Genomic DNA, 17,318 nt, shown 5'->3' with positions numbered 1-17,318 from the left:
TTCTCAGGCTTGGCGAGTCCCAGCAGTCGGAACCCAATCAATCTAACGCTTATTCCCTGTCCTGTGGTGATAACTTCTAACTAGTCCCCTGCATTTACGTTAAATGGGGGCCATGAACATAATGTGAACAAGGCTTATATACTGCATTATATACTAATGCACAAGGCTTATATACTGCAAGATTTGCCTGGTGGCATGTGAAATATGCCTGTAGCTAATGATATTTGTGCAGCATGTGAATAGTGTGGTAGGATGGTACTAATGGAAAGTGGAATGTGTGGATTTACAATCTATGATCCAACAATAATAATAGACATAGTGATGTAACATGAACACGTAGTCTATGTACAAGCACGTCGGCAGCATGATAGATGCCACCAACAAAACATTTATTAAAAATAAAAAAAAACTGATCAGAAGTAAATACAGACATACATAAGTGCTGCGTCACGGTATCTGCAACTTTGAGAGCAAAGGCACACACCATACTGTCAGTAGGTGGCTAATGTCCCTCCACCGATGACTATCCCTAGCACACGCCGGTCTGACTTGACCTGTACAGTATGCAGAATCCCTCAAAGGAAGTCACTTAAAGGGTTTCTACCACCAGAAATACTGTTATGTAGCTCACTGACATTAGCGATGTGCTAATGTCAGCCTACATAACAGTGTGTCTTTGACCTTTCTCCCTTGCAGCCGTTTTCGTAAAAAAAAGCACTTTTATAATATGCTAATGAGCCTCTAGGTGCTATGTGGGCGTAAAATCAGCACCTAGAGGCTCCGTCTACTCACTTTTTATCCCGCCCAGGTCCCCTGTTCTGCCCACCCCACTCCTCTTGATTGATGGCACAGTCCGCCGCATCGCTGCCAAAATCCCGCGCCTGCGCCGTTCACTTCTGTATTCGGCGCAGGCGCAGTGAGTGAAGGCCGCTCTCCTGATGCCGGCTTCCTCACTGTGACGTAGTCGGAGCAGGCGCAGTGAGGAATCCGGCACCAGGAGCGCATCAGGTGCTCTAGCCTCTAGGTGCTGATTTTACGCCCACATAGCACATAGAGGCTCATTAGCATATTATAAAAGTGCTTTTTTTTTACCAAAACAGCTGCAGGGAGAAAGGTAAAAAACATACTGTTATGTAGTGCTGACATTAGCGCTTCGCTAATGTCAGTCAGCTACATAACAGTATTTCTGGCAACAAGACTGGCAACAATCTTAGCCCATGTGCTTGCGATTTCCATATCCCCGAGGATGGGTATCTTTCCAGTCATCCCAGTTGCGAGCCTTCTGCAATGCATCTGAATCATCCTGTTCTTCCTTTTGCTCCCGTTCAGCTGCCTCCTGCTCCTCATCTAGCGAAAATCATAAAACAGTTTCAGTTACTGCTATGTAGGAACATCATTACAAGAATTTACTCAATTTGCAATGCGGCATTATAGACTGCAATAATATTAAAGATTCATACATTTGGCTACAGGTAAAGCCCTCTTTGAAAAAGGCGCTTACTGTACTTAAAGGAGTTGTCCGAGTTATTTCTTTTGTTCTTTATATGTTTCTAACTAATCAAATGTAACAGCTTTACTATGCACTTACTGCATCTGTAGTTGTTCCTTTCTCAGATTTCACTGAGGGTCACATGACCTGTGATGTCAGCTTCTCTCCTTGCACTGATAATGATTCGTGCACAAGCCTGAGAGCGTAGATCTGTGTCTGTACATGAGACTTCACTGTGCTAGCCACGCCCCCCTTCACTGCCGGCTGCTGCTTATTGATCTCTCCCTGGATTCTTAGGGCTCTTTCACACTTGCGTTATTGTCTTCCGGCATAGAGTTCCGTCGTCGGGACTCTATGCCGGAAGAATACTGATCAGGATTATCCTAATGCATTCTGAATGGAGAGTAATCCGTTCAGGATGCATCAGGATGTCTTCAGTTCCGGTACGGAACGTTTTTTGGCCGGAGAAAATACCGCAGCATGCTGCGCTTTTTGCTCCGGCCAAAAATCCTGAAGACTTGCCGCAAGGCCGGATCCGGGATCAATGCCCATTGAAAGGCATTGATCCGGATCCGGCCTTAAGCTAAACGTCGTTTCGGCGCATTGCCGTATCCGACATTTAGCTTTTTCTGAATGGTTACCATGGCTGCCGGGACGCTAAAGTCCTGACAGCCATGGTAAGTGTAGCGGGGAGCAGGGGAGCAGCATACTTACCGTCCGTGCGGCTCCCCGGGCGCTCCAGAGTGACGTCAGGGCGCCCCAAGCGCATGGATCACGTGATCACATGGATCACGTCATCCATGCGCATGGGGCGCTCTGACGTCATTCTGGAGCGCCCGGGGAGCCGCACGGACTGTAAGTATACCGCTCCCCGCTCCTACTATGGCAACCAGGACTTTAATAGCGTCCTGGGTGCCATAGTAACACTGAAAGCATTTGGAAGACGGTTCCGTCTTCAAATGCTTTCAGTACACTTGCGTTGTTACGGATCCGGCAGGCACCTCCGGCAACGGAAGTGCATGCCGGATCCCAACAACGCAAGTGTGAAAGAGGCCTTAGCCCCTTCAGCAGCACAGACTCAGGAATGAAGGCTTTACTGAGTAGCTGCAGGCAGTGAGGAGACAAATGCTGGGCACAGGAGCTCACAGACTAGAGGAGTTCTACAGAGCATTGCACAAGAGGTAGGTGGAAGATCCTGTGTGTATCAGCAGTGTGATTATACAGCTGGGACTTGTAGTCCTACACATACAACATGCTGCAGAGTCTCCCAGCAGGCAGACATGTCACTCAGGGCAGACTTATTCACTCCCTTGGCAGTGCAGAGGGAGGGGCAGAGATTGTTGTTATTGCAAGTAAACAAAGGGCCAAAAGAGAACCAGGGAAATGAGGAAAAATATTTTTTTTTGCCAAAAACTTGCTTAGCTTAGTTATATATTGCTGCCCATCAGATTTACAGTGCTATATTTTTTTTTTTATAACTCGGACAACCCCTTTCTCTCAGGATAGGTCATCAATATCAGATCGGTGGGGTTCGGATTCCCAGCACCATGGCCGATCAGCTGTATGAAGAAGCAGTGGCGCTCTGTGAGCACTGAGGCCTCTTTCCAAGCAATCTGAAGTCATGTTCATCAGTTACAATGGGGCTGAGCTGCGATACCAAGCACAGCTGCTATCCAATGGACGGCACTGTGCTTGGTAACCTGCGAGGAGGCCGCAGCTTCCTCAAACAGCTGATCGGAAGTGGCACCCCTGCCAACCTCATATTGAGGACCTATCCTAAGGATAGGCCATCAATACGAAAATCCCGGAGAGCCCCTTTAAAGGGGTTATCCAACCCCTGAAATGCTGCACCATAAGCCTGGGCCCCTCACACAATATACTTACCTTGCTCCCCGGCACCCGCGTCGCTTCTCCCTGTGCGCAGATGAAAACATACGTTGGGGGGGCAGCCAATAGCAGTCGGGCAGGCCATCTGATGTTTCCATTCACGCACGGGGAGAAACAGCGGCAATGCGGGGACCAGGAACGACGCGAGTGGCGGGGAGCAAAGTAAGTATATTGTGTGTGAGGGGCACGGGCGTATGTTGCAGCATTTCAGGAGTTGGATAACCCCTTTAAGTGTTTGTTGCCTAGCTTTCCTAGGTTTCTATTTGCAAAGCTGCTAATGTGTGTAAAAGGGAAATACAGTGGGAGTCTCTTTATTACCTATGAGACAAATCCTGCGCTGGGGCTTCCTTTACACAACTTTATGATTGGCATAAAGCACAAACATATGTAAGGAACAATGGTAGCTCTTAAAGGGGTTGTTTTATGTCAATATTCCCTACTAAGGAATACAGCCATCATACAGGGGGCTGTCCATCCATGAGCCAGAAGCTGTAAGAAAGGCCAGTCAATACACAACATGAACAACATTTCCTCTGCAGTGTGTGCAGAGTTTAAAGATGGCAAGCCATTTAAAAAAGTATTTCTCCTGTACAATATGGTTTTGCAGTTATAACTAGTTATGACTATTGTACAGAGTGGCCCACAAAAAAGTAAACGCTGGCTGATACTGCTCGCAGCTCTTCAGCAGTCATGCTGCGGATAGTTGGGGTCATTTATCAAACTGGTGTAAAGTAGAACTGGCTTAGTTGCCCATAGCAACCAATCAGATACCAGCTTTCATTTTTGACAGCTCCTTTGGAAAATGAAAGGTGGAATCTGATTTGTTGCTATGGGCAACTAAGCCAGTTCTACTGTCCACCAGTTTGATAAATGACCCCAAGTGTTTGTGATGTTTTTCTTGAGCTCGTCTCGGGGATGTAGATTGTTAGCGGACACTTTCCGGTTTAAAATTTCCCCGCAGATAAAAATCACATGTGGACAAGTCTGGGGAACGTGGCGGCCATAACCCCTAGCTCAGTTTGCTCCTCCGTAAACAGTTCATGAACCCGGGCCGGTGAGTTCTGTGATGTGCGGCACGTTGTCTTATCTTGTTGGAAAAAGCAGGACATTTTTCCTTCTGCAGCATCACTGCTGAGGAGCTGCAAGCAGCATCAACATAACCCGACATGCCCAGAGATGCCCGGACGTGAACGGGACCGCTCTCAGCTTCTTCTCTTGTGACTTGCATTTATTAATTGCTGCAGTTTGTGTGCACGATGTGGAAAATGAACAGATTTATACACCAAGTAAGTAGTCTTACAATCACTCAGATTAAAGCAAGAAGTAATGTAAACGTTACACACCTCTTGGTTTACTTGACACCCCCTGGTCGGGGAAGACTCCTTTACTGCGATGTTGATCATACCATTCATCAACAGTTATGGTAGCAAGACTAGGATATCCTGCTCCAAAGACCCTGCAGATTAAATCATTTAATAAAAATGTATAAAAATGATAATAAAAAATTAAGAATGCAGAGAAAACTGAATATAAACATTAACCATGACATACTTGGCCTGGAGGGCATCTCGAGTTAGGATAAATGGTTTCATTGGTGGTCTTTTTGGGCGTGGAGGCCGAGTGACCTCTGCTCCCTACAGGAACAAACCAAAAGCGGTAATAACCAACAGTACAGTTCTTCAGGCATAACATAGAATACAAAAAGGAAGTGGATGGGCCATGTTGTATTTATTTTCTATGGGCCTGTGTACATGAGCGTTGTTTTTCATGCATCATCTCTGCGTTAGGCTACTTTCACACGAGCGTTCGGGTGTCCGCTCGTGCGCTCCGTTTGAAGGGGCTCACGAGCGGCCCCGAACGCAGCCGTCCAGCCCCAATGCATTCTCAGTGGAGGCGGATCCACTGAGAATGCATCCGCCTGCCAGCGTTCAGCCTCCGCTCCGCTCAGTGAGCGGACACCTGAACGCTGCTTGCAGCGTTCGGGTGTCCGCCTGGCCGTGCGGATCCGTCCACACTTACAATGTAAGTCAATGGGGACGGATCCGCTTGACGATGACACCATATGGCTCAATCTTCAAGCGGATCCGTTCCCCATTGACTTTCAATGTAAAGTCTGAACGGATCCGCTCAGGCTACTTTCTGACTTAGAATTTTTTTTTAAGTAATAATGCAGACGGATCCGTTCTGAACGGATGCAAACGTCTGCATTATCGGAGCGGATCCGTCTGATGAAACATCAGACGGATCCGCTCCGAACGCCAGTGTGAAAGTAGCCTTATGTGAAAATTACAGCGTATTCTATATTCTGGTTCCATAGAAGTGAATGAGACTTCCATGAAAAACGCAATTGCATCCGGATGTAAAGCGTTATTTCACTGATGGTTGCTAGAAGATGTAGATTCATATTCTTCCGTTTTTTTCACGTGCGTGAAAAATGCATCAAAACTTATCGCATCCGCATGAAAAAAAAAAAAAAACGGAACCACTGAACGCAATCGCACACAAAACTGACTGCACTTGCTTGCAAAACCATCCGTTTTTTTCCTGTACAGATCCAGACACAATCCGTATGATTCGTGTTAAAGGGGCCTAACACATACAATGTGACCATAGATCGCCCATATCGTTATATGGGTGTATATAACCACATAAATGGGATCTGAGGCACTGACAAAGTTAATGCATTAGAAACCATGAAGCCAATGGCCGAGCATTATAAATAACATCTCCAGATTATTTTCTATGTGGTCGCAGGAAACAGTTTAGAATGACTTAAAAGCTTTTTAAGGCCCCTTTAAATGCAGGCCATTTGTTCCCGATAATTGCTTGTTCGTAACATATATGGGGATGAGTGATTATACCAGCAATTCCTGGTCCCCATACAGATTCACACAACACGACAAGCTGCCCAGAAACAATCATTTTGCAGTCCCCATCAGCTACACAGGACAATTATCGTGAATGAGCGTTTCTCGGAATGGTCCATTCCGACAATTGCCCCGATTGCTGTCCCATGGAAAGGAGCCTTTAGACTTAAAACACTGACGAGAAACGTTTTTAACTATTGTCACTTTGAGGATTTATCATCCAGAAGAGAGGTGGTGGCTGTGGGCTAGAATACATAGTAGTGAGAGGAAGGACCAGCACAGTCAGGACGGGTTTACTATGAGGGGGAATTATTAAGCCCTGCCCTCCAGTATGCCAGCATCAAAAAGAGAGTGACTTAACATTCAGGCACCTGGGAAAGTTGGGTACTCTCTGTAGTGTCAGTGGTCTGGTATACCTGCACAGAGGTTTTGCAGCTTCCACCTCTTTCACACAGCCGTGAATGTCTATTGAAGTGAATGCAGTGTAAAAGGCAACCTGTCACATTGAACCTGAGCTGCAGGCACCATGTTATTGAGCAGAAGGAGCCAAAAAGATTGACATATAGTTTTAGGGGAAAAGATTCAGTAAAAATAATAATTTATTAATTTATATCCCTGCTCATTGTGGGCTGTGAAGTCAAGGAGATGGTCCCATCAGTGATTGACAGCCTTCCCTCTATGATTGTGTATAGCTGCCAATGATGTGAAAGTCCAAAATGAGCAGGAATTTAGGGGGGTCATGTATTAAGCTGAAATACACCTATATTAGGTGTATTTCAGGCACAGATTGTGGCGTCACAGCTAGTTGCGTTGCAATCTGCAACTTCTTACCACTCACTACATGTCTAAAAAAGTGGGCGTGGCGAGGAAGGGGACGGGCGTGCAAGCCCATCTCATGTACCATGTTCTACGCCTGTTTCACTGAATCTTTTCCCATAAATTTATATATCTGCTCAGCTCCTCCTGCTCTGCAACATGCTGCTTGCAGTTGTATTCGCATTTTGATGGTGACAGGTTCCCTTTAAGGCCTGCCCTTTTCTGTGTGCTCAGGATACTGCACAGAGCCGATCTCTGGCTATAGATGGAGAAGCAGGGAGAAAAGAGACGCTTCACTGACTGACATCTATTTAACTGCTTTCTGCAGCAGCTTGGAGATGTCCATGAAGAAAGGAATAGAAACCTTCCTGAGCAGGTTATGCTTCATTCTTCTTGTTTTTCTGGGTTTAGTGTCCCTTTAACTGCTCTGATCAAAACTATTACGTTGAGTTGACTTTTTCATTTTTCTTTTCAATGACCATCACAAACTGGACTTTTCCATTTCTACACAGTTTCAAGGGCACATAAAAAAACTATTTGGCAATCAAAAGTACTTGCTAGAGCACTAGTGGGTGCAGATCTTTTCCTGCATAAGAAGCCAGGCTGACTGCTTTATAGGCATGTCTAGCACCCCACTCACCATCATTTCCCTCGCCTTTACCATCGGCAGCTCTTGGTCAATGCTCTCCACCTCCTCGAGGGCAATGCACACCCAGTGCTGTAGATGCAGTAGATAATATTCCCTCACTTGCTCTTCTTCCGCAGTGCCACTTTTCACTGATGCTTTCAAGCTGGACAGTCTGTTCTCAAGCTCTTTCTTCTGCTTATACCTATAATCCATTTGATAAGAAGGCCATTAAATGAAGTGATGCGGCAAGGGAATTCTTACAGGAGTTGTCTCACTTCAGCAAGTGTCATTTAACATGTAGCGAAAGTTAATACAAAGCACTTACTAATGTATTGTGATTGTCCATATTGCTTCCTTTGATGGCTAGACTCATTTTTCCATCACATTATACACTGCTTGTTTCCATGGTTATGACCACTCTGCAATCCATCATCGGTGGCCGTGCTTGCACACTAAAGAAAAAAGTACTGGCCTCTCTGGTGGCCGGGACCATAGCAACACACATAGGCTGGTGCTTTTTCCTATAGTGTGTAGGCCACCAATCCTGGATTGAAGGGTGGTCATAACCTTGCATGAGACATGTATAATGTGATGGAAAAATGAGTCTAGCCAGCAAAAGAAGCAATATAGACAATCACAATACATTAGTAAGTGCCTTGTATTAACTTTCTCTACATGATGAATGCTATTTGCTGAAGTGAGGCAACCCCTTTAAAGGGTTTGTCCCGGACTTTAATACTGATGGCTTATCCTTAGGATAGGTAACCAATATTTACTGTGTTGTCCCCCTGAGGGAAATGGCGTCTTATAAAGCGAATACTACTGAGTGCTTCCATTATGGAAGCGCTCACTGATATGCAGGAGGCACAGGAAGCGGGAGGTGAAGCATTGCTGTGCTCATCTCTCCCTGATCTTCTCCGGACACTGCGCTGCACTATCCTGACTGCGTACAGCGGCAGGATGACCTGATGCCGAACGCAGTCAGGCCACGTTGCAGTGCAGGCCCGAAAAAGAACAGGGAGCGTGACTGCAGCATAGAACCTGAAGAGTGGCAGCAGAGCTAGAGAAGTAAGTGAATTTATAGATTTTATTTCTTTTGTGCAACAGATCTAACATGGGGGTCTGATCTGAGGACTGACATAGGGGTCTGATCTAATATAGGGGTCTGATCTGAGGTCTAGTCTGACATGGGGGTCTGATCTGAGGACTGACATAGGGGTCTGATCTAATATAGGGGTCTGATCTGAGGTCTAGTCTGACATGGGGGTCTGATCTGACATGGGGGTCTGATCTGAGGTCTAGTCTGACATGGGGGTCTGATCTCAGGTCTGATCCGATATAGAGGTCTGGGCTGACATGGGGGGGGGGGGGGGGGGGGGTGTCTGATCTGAGTTTTGATATGGGGGTCTGATTTGTAGTCTGATGAAGATTAGGGGCTAGTTTGGGGGTCTGTTCTGAGGTGTGATGAAGATAGGGGGTTTGTTGCTTATTTTCCTCCTCAAAAACCTAGGTGCGTCTTATAAAGCAAAAAATATGGTAAATCCTGGACAAATCCTTTAGTAAATGTTTTAAACACACACAAAAAATGCCCATGAATCACTATCAGAGTTTTTTTTCCAACAGAATTTAGCATACAATCCACACTACAATTGTGGGCTGCCTGCATGGTAACTGCTGCCTATTGTTTTCAATAAGAGGACGCTTTGCGGTTTATGTGGCTGCGGTTTATCTTCCATGACATATCCTTTCCTGTTGTGGCATCCACATGAATGTCACAGGAGACCATAGAGGGTGTCTACTTGAGGTATAACTCCATTCAATGGGTCCCAGGGGCACTAAAACTGAAAGACTGCAGTAAAAACCAGAGGGGTTTCTGCCACAGCATACGCAGTGTGAACTAGCTCCTACAGAGTTCACTGGATTTTTACGTTTGGTTGCAGTGTCCATTTTAGTAAAAGCTTCTACAGGAAATACAGGAATATTGTTGTCACCTTTGTATTAGCTTCTTGGTAAATTGCACCTCTGATATTGCTGTAACATGAAAGTGACAAGCGGTCATCGGTTACTGAGAAGATGATTCAAAAGTAGTAATTAATATGGCTGCAATTCTTGTTGCCACTTTTCCACTGCACATAGAAATGGTAATTATTCATGATGATGGATTTTCTATATCGCACAACAGCATCGTGAGACGAGGGCAGGAAACCTGGATCTAAATAGAGGCACTTTGAGGTGCATTTATTAACCTCTTCCTGACTAAGCAATTTTCCGTTTTTGTGTTTTCACTTTTCACACTCTGCCTTCCTGGGTCCATTACTTTTTTATTTTTCCGATCACATAGCTGTATGAGGGCTTGTTTTTTGCGGGACAAGTTGTACTTTCTAATGCCACCATTTAATATGGCATACGATGTAGAGGAAGCAGGAAAAATTATTATTATTTTTTTTATATATTTTTCAAAAAAACATTTTTTTACTTTTTGTTAGGTCCCCAATTGGACTTCAAATTACAATCACAAAATTGCAATTTATATAGTTGAGCCATTATTCTATACATAAATCACTATATTACAGTTCAGTGCTGCTACCTCCTGGCCTGAACTCTAATATAAAAGCCTTGAAGCCTAATATAAGCTCAGGCTCATCACTGTAAAGGAACATCTTCCCGGATCTCCACGCGGGGGCGTTACTTACTCAGAAGCGTGCACTTCCGGGTTTTCGCCCTATCTGATGCCATGGTCACATCTGACCATGGCATCTGAAGGGTTACATGTCTGCGGTCAGCATTACCTGCGGGAGTCTGCTGTATGAAACAGCAGGCACCTGGTGGCTATGGCGCTCACTCCACTCCGGAGCGGGCACTATCTTTAATGACCTGACATCGACCGTACATGTACGGTGGATGTTGTCAAGGGGTTAAAAGGTTTACGTCTCAATAGTGGTGTAAAAAAAGTCATGGCGCATAATTTGCAGCTCTTCATTCCTTTTCCAATTTTTCAAGAATGGCGAGAAAAGTGGGTCTGGCCTCTAAAAGTCTTTGTATATGTGCTCCATTTTCTCTCTCTCCTGTGGAGTACTGAGATCCCAACAGAATACAAGATAATTTAATAAGGGTACGGCCACACTGGTACACTCGACATGTGACACGGCCAGGATAGCAGCGTAGCGGTGATCCCATACGCTGTGTAGCCGTACCCTAAAAAACAGCCAAAGATTTTTTTTCTGCAAGTGAACAACACTAAAACAAAGTGTTGTCATACAGTCCTGATCAAAAGTTTAAGAGCACTTGAAAAATGGCAAAAAAATTATATTTAGCATGGCTGGATCTTAACAAGGTTCCAAGTAGAGCTTCAACATGCAATAAGAAGAAATGGGAGTGAGACAAAACATTTTTTGAGCATTCAATTTAATGAAAACAACAAATAAACTGAAACAGGCTGTTTTTCAGCTGATCAAAAGTTTAGGACCACACCTCCAAAAAAAAAACGAAACCCCCCAGAACAGAAATCCAACTTCCAAACATGAACTCAGTAATGAGTAGCTCCGCCGTTATTGTTTATCACTTCCAAAATTGGAACTGTTGTCCATTTTTGTAAACTTCCCTTGCCATCCATCCCCAAAGGTTCTCAATTGGATTTAGATCAGGGGAACACGCAGGATGGGCCAAAAGAGTGATGTTATTCTCCTGGAAGAAGTCCCTTGTCCTGCGGGCATTGTGTACTGTAGCGTTGTCCTGTTGAAAAACCCAGTCGTTACCACACAGACGAGGGCCCTCAGTCATGAGGAACGTTCTCTGCAACATCTGGACATAGCCAGCGGCCGTTTGACGCCCCTGCACTTCCTGAAGCTCCATTGTTCCACTGAAGGAAGAAGCACCCCAGACCATTATGGCGCCCCCTCCACTGTGGCGCGTAGAAAACATCTCAGGTGGGATCTGCTTGTCATGCCAGTAACGTTGGAAACCATCAAGGTTACATTTTTTCTCATCAGAGAATAAAACTTTCTTCCACCTTTGAATGTCTCATGTTTGGTGCTATCTTGCAAAGTCGAAACGAGCAGTTCTGTGGCGTTCAAGGAGACGAGGTCTTTGAAGACTTTTTTTGTTTTTGAAGCCCTTCAGTCTCAGATGCCGTCTGATGGTTATGAGGCTGCAGTCAGCACCAGTAAGGGCCTTCATTTGGGTCGAGGATCGTCCAGTGTCTTGACGGACAGCCAATTGGATCCTCCGGCTCAGTGCTGGTGACATTTTTTGGGTCTTCCACTTGACTTTTTTGTTCCATAACCCTCAGGCTCATTTAAGAAATTCCAAATGACTGTCTTACTGCGTCCCACCTCAGCAGCGATGGCGCGCTGAGAGACCCTGCTTATGCAGTTCAACAACCCAACCACGTTCAAAAAGGGAGAGTTTTTTTGCCTTTGCCATCACAACGTGTGACTACCTGACAGAAAATCACAATGAATCCACATCTTTGCACAGATTTGGCCTTTTAAAGGCATGTGGTCCTAAAATTTGGATCAGCTGAAAAACAGCCTGTTTCAGTTTATTCGTTGCTTTCATTAAATTAAATGCTCAAAAAATGTTTTGTCTCACTCCCATTTCTTCTTGTTGCATGTTGAAGCTCTACTTGGAACCTTGTTAAGATCCAACAATGTAAAATATGATTTTTCAAGTGGTCTTAAATAGTGTTGAGCGAACTTCTGTTTTAAGTTCGGCGTCTAAAGTTCGGCTTCCGGTTAGCGAAGAATCCCGATATGGATTCCGAATTCCGTTGAGGTCCGTGGTAGCGGAATCAATAATCGGCCATTATTGATTCCGCTACCACGGACCCCAACGGAATTCGGAATCCATATCGGGATTCTTCGCTAACCGGAAGCCGAACTTTAGACGCCGAACTTAAAACAGAAGTTCGCTCAACACTAGTCTTAAACTTTTGATCAGGACTGCATGACCAAGACAAGCGGATTACCAATGAGCAATTACCATTTTCTGCTTTTCATGACAGTAGCACAAAGCGAAATACCCGAGGGTGGGGGGAAAAAAAATAAAATCGGGGTAGGGTTACAGCTTAAATCTGCACCCAAAGGAAAGGACTGCACCCATTTAATATTTAAAAAAAAGTTGAATGGGAAAACCAGACATTAGCGTTGTGAATCATCTAACATCTGTGAAAGGAGACGGCCATGGACAAGCACAGCCAAAAGACCATTAAAGAGGTTTGCCAGGCTTTTAATATGGATGACCTGTCCTCAGGATAGGTCATCAATACCAGATCAGCTGTATGAAGAGAACTCACGCGCCGTGTTCACATGCAGTCTCCTGTCTCTCTTCCTGCTCGCCGCTGCTAGGTCTACAGCAAGCAGGAAGAGATGCCTTTTTGTCATACAGCTGATCGCTGGGTGTCGGACCCCCGCCGATCTGATAATGATGACCTATCCTGAGGACAGGTCATCCATATTAAAAGCCTGGCAAACCCCTTTAACTCTCCACCTGGATTTGGTGGTTGCTTCACCAGGCAGAATATGGCTTGGAGGCCCCCGTCCTGGAGATAGATCAGCCGGACATTTATGCCAGATCCTGAAAATACACAGTTTGCAAAAAGAGTACAAGGCGACACAAAATGAAGTACAAGCCACATTACTTGTGACACACAAGCCAAAAACTATGAAAGGCCTATCCCCTAAAGTGGTCTCCTATTCATCATAGAGTATTCATATTTAAAGGGGTTGTGCAGTGGTTTAATATCAATGACCTAACCTCATGATAGGTCATCAAAATGAGATCAGCATGGGTCCACTAATCAGAACGGTGCTCATGTGGGAGCTGTGTCCTCTTCAAAGTTCAACTGCATGCCGTAGTAGTCGCTGTGCAGTGTGATAACTACTGGTTATCCCATTTACTTGAATGCCCCAGTTCAGCCATACCCTGCACTGCATGGCACAGCCTAGCTGTGGTCAACAATACTCCAGCAGAACTGGGACCAAGCCCTGATATGCCCGAAGAACAGAGAAGATCCTCCAGACCATCAGAGACAGACAGTATACTGGTACTCCAGCCTAGGGACTTATACTGCCAACTAAAGCGCCCAGGAGTCCCAACCACCAGAACAAGGTCTCCCTGAGAAAAACTTCAAACAGTGGACACGGATTGTCTGCTGCAGTCTACAGCAGGGGAGTCCAGGAGGAGCGCCGCAGAAGGGGTGAGTATATGATGGGTTTTTAACCCATTCTAGGGAGATTGCTAATTCTCAGACAACCCCTTTATTGGTCACGTTCTGACAGGCTGCTCATTACAACAAGGAATGATTTATTACCTTTCGATCTTGGCTTGCCTCTGCATTGCCATGGCAGTCAAACTGGGTGGCACTCCAGCATGGGCACTGCGAACTGGTACTTGTTCTCCTTGCACTGCCTCTTCCTGTCCAGGAAGGTTGAAGCTGGAAACTTTGTAGTCATGGCACCTTTTCAGGAAGTCTAGGAAATAGGAGCGGGCGGCTTCAAGGTGCTGCAGTCTATGACTGAGGCCCACCTGCTTCAGAGTCAATGCGCCCAGCAGAGCTGGCAGCAGGAGATACCGAATATCTGTAGAGGAAATCTCATCCAGATCTTCATTAGAGCTACGAGAAAACATACAAAGTGGAGTCATTGCTACAAGATGGGAGATGGGACAGCGACATAAGGAGCCTATACACAAGACCTAGTGGTGACGTTTACCTCCGAGCCCACCACACAGATGTGAACAGAGCCTTACTTACCTACTTCCTTCCTGCCCATGCCTGGCACAGACACCCTTGGGTAGGCGTCATATTTCATTACACAGAGAATGGCACGAGCCACTTCTGCTTTAACAAGATGTTCTGCAGAAGCAGCGTATGGCATGCAGTACTTTTAGTCTGGCTGCCTCTCGCGGTGTGCTGCCGGAGCTCGGCCCCCGCCTCCATTATAGTCAATGGGGGCAGAGCGGCAGTCCGGGGGCACACGTGAACTAGCAGCAGGACGGATCCGACAGGCTGTTCACCCACCGGAACAGCCTGCCGGAGTCCCCTGCCACTAGTGTGAAAGTACCCTAACACGATACAGATGGCTCAGCTTTTCTTTTTTTAATAAAGGAATGGTGGTCTTCTATCACAGATTTGTATTGTATCAGACTGATACACTTCTTAGGTATTAAGATTCCAATCTGGATAGTCTGCAGTAATACTGGTGAGCCTGGCACATAATGGGCATGTAATAGGCATCCCTTGGCTCAAAAGGGCGCACATGACATTCAGAGGAAGGCATGGAATAGAACTTGCTAAAGGGACACTTCCATAAAAAGGATCACGTATTTGTGCATATGTGACTACTCTGTGGTTTTTAATGGTTTTATGTATATACTCCATGTATTCTCCTTCCATCATCTTCATCTAGGCCTATCAAAAAAACAATAGCGCTGTCACATTGTTATCCCGATTCTACCCCTACTGTTAGGGCTCATGCACACAAACGTACTCTATTTCCCTGTCCGTTTCTTTTGCGGACCACTTCAATGGGTACTCCGTGTGCATTCCGTTTCCGTATGTCAGTATTTCCATTCCACAAAAAAATAGTCCTATTATTGTCCACATTACGGACAAGGACAGGACTGTTCTATTAGGGGCCAGCTGTTCAGTTCTGCAAAATACGGAATGCACACGGACGTCATCCGTATTTTTTGCGGACCGCAAAATACATCCGGTCGCACTGACCGTAGACGCTATGGGGAGATTTCCCAGTTGGCCGCCCAGCCCTCCGTACTGCCGCTGGCCAAGTACATAATGATCTGATGCTCTCAGAGGTAACCAATACTGGGACCATCAGGTAATCGTGTTCCCGGCCGGCGGCTGCAGGTGTCTGGCTGTCCTCTGGACCGCGATACGGTTGAATACTGCAGCGGGACGTGGATGCCGATGGCTCCATATCTTATTTAGAGACAACTGGAGGAGGTCAGAACATGCAGCTATTGATGGCCACCACAGAAGGACAGAGGCTGGGGCAGTACCCAGTGCTGCAATGTGGTATTTGGTTCTGCTGGGGCAGTATTGTGTGCTGCACTGTGGTATTGCTGACCCCCCTCTAGTCACCAGGATCAACCCTATACAACTAGGCATATAGCCTGATAGGGTTGATGAAGCTGAGTAAATCGATACCTTTCTTTTCATGGTCAGTGCCGGCGTTCAGGAGAAATTAACACTTTCATGTTTATGCAAATGAACTATCCGAAGCACCAGGAGGCGGGCTTATGCGGTTTGAGCACCTGGTTCTCCATACTGACGCCCTGGTTTCCTAGCACAGCGCGTGCACACCATGTCTTCTGCTGCTTGCTAAGCAGCGAAGGTGATTAGTGAGAAACGCGCCAGTGACGTCGCTGAACCCCATAGTGGAGGCGCCGCAGTCATCGTCGTCAATCTAAGGGGAGGGGGCATGTTTATAAGGCCTCATGCACACAACCGTGAGTCCGCCGTGTCCCTGCTGCAGACAACAAATCTCGGGCCACAATGCATGGGCACAGACAGAAAACCCACGGAAGCACTCCACTCCGCAGTACTTCCGATCCATGCCTCCGCTCTGCAACGCTCCTTCCATATTGCAGACCCATTCAAGTGATACGGTGCGCACACGACCAGTGCCCGTATATTGCGGGCCACAATACCGGTATGGCTGGCACGCGTTTGTGTGCATGAGGCCTGAGGATGGAGGTGTCAGTACGGAGCACCAGGGGCGTCGCTGAAGCGGTGCTCAAACCACTTAGCCCGCCTCCTGGTGCTCCAAATCACTTAATTGCTCCTGAACGCCGGAGCTGACAAATGAAAAGAAAGGTATCGATTTACTCAGCTTCATCAGCCCTACCACGCTATATGCCTGGTTGTACAGGGTTGATCCTGGTGACAGATCCCTGGGTGGTTGTCGGTCTATCACTCTCCACACCAGCTGTCCTTAGGGTTATTTGCAGGGGCAGCCTGAGGGCCACTTCCACATGGGCACCACTGACAGTCATAAGCAGCACCTGTAATCTGCAGGGGGATACACTCAGGTGCCATCCCACACACCACATGGCATGGGACAGCAGACAGGCGGTACCTGAAGAGCTGCAGCTGGCTGACCATCAGGGTGGCTTGCTCCAGCATCCCCAGCCCTCGCTTCACCTTGTCCTGCACTTCCCGCGCCCCGGCCGGCTGGCTGCTGCTGCCTTCCACCTCCTCCAGGATCTGCCATCCTTTATCTAATAACTCCGATAATTTCGGCTGCTCGGGTTCAGATTCGGCCGCCATGTTTGTTGAGCATGTCTGAACTCTGGAGCTTCCGTAGTCAGGAAGTGACGTTGAGTGTGGCCACAGTACCCAGCGCGCGCCATCTTAGGTGTGGTACAAGACACGTGCTAGCTCAGCTCGTCTGTAGAGGGCGCTAACAGGTTTACCGCTCTGTGTGAGCGCTGCTGACCGCCTGGCTCTCTGCTGTACCCCGCATGCGTATTCTACTGGGGTCTGCACTGGGGTGTTCCTGTTGTTTCTGCCTCTATGACAAAAAAAACTGACATGTCTGTTTGAAGCAGACAGTATCCTGATAAATCATGGCAGGCAGTACCCCATATCCGGTGACAGGGTGTCCTCACAGCC

At 46.6% G+C, this 17,318-nt stretch overlaps 1 protein-coding gene across 1 annotated transcript; it reads right to left on the bottom strand.

Moving 5' to 3' along the window:
• Nucleotides 1–346: 346 nt before the first annotated feature.
• On the bottom strand, nucleotides 347–17,000 carry IGBP1 (immunoglobulin binding protein 1). Its single transcript, XM_040405424.1, has 7 exons — nucleotides 16,783–17,000; nucleotides 13,998–14,300; nucleotides 7,700–7,889; nucleotides 4,928–5,010; nucleotides 4,720–4,832; nucleotides 1,192–1,347; nucleotides 347–594 (listed from the first exon to the last, which is right to left on the bottom strand). The coding sequence occupies exons 1-6, from the start codon at nucleotides 16,971–16,973 to the stop codon at nucleotides 1,211–1,213; spliced, it is 1,017 nt and encodes a 338-aa protein (XP_040261358.1). The 5' UTR covers nucleotides 16,974–17,000; the 3' UTR covers nucleotides 347–594; nucleotides 1,192–1,210.
• Nucleotides 17,001–17,318: the final 318 nt, after the last annotated feature.

The sequence above is a fragment of the Bufo bufo genome, chromosome 8 (assembly GCF_905171765.1).
Source record: "Bufo bufo chromosome 8, aBufBuf1.1, whole genome shotgun sequence".
Classification (NCBI taxonomy): Eukaryota; Metazoa; Chordata; class Amphibia; order Anura; family Bufonidae; genus Bufo; species Bufo bufo.
This window is presented reverse-complemented; position numbering and strand designations above follow the sequence as displayed.

Coding starts and splice junctions, on each gene's coding strand:
- IGBP1 (XM_040405424.1), bottom strand. CDS start 16,973: ATGGCGGCCGAATCTGAACCCGAGCAGCCGAAATTATCGGAGTTATTA. Junction 14,301..16,782: donor AGCCAGCTGCAGCTCTTCAG/GTACCGCCTGTC, acceptor GTTTTCTCGTAG/CTCTAATGAAGATCTGGATG. Junction 4,833..4,927: donor CGAGATGCCCTCCAGGCCAA/GTATGTCATGGT, acceptor TTTAATCTGCAG/GGTCTTTGGAGCAGGATATC.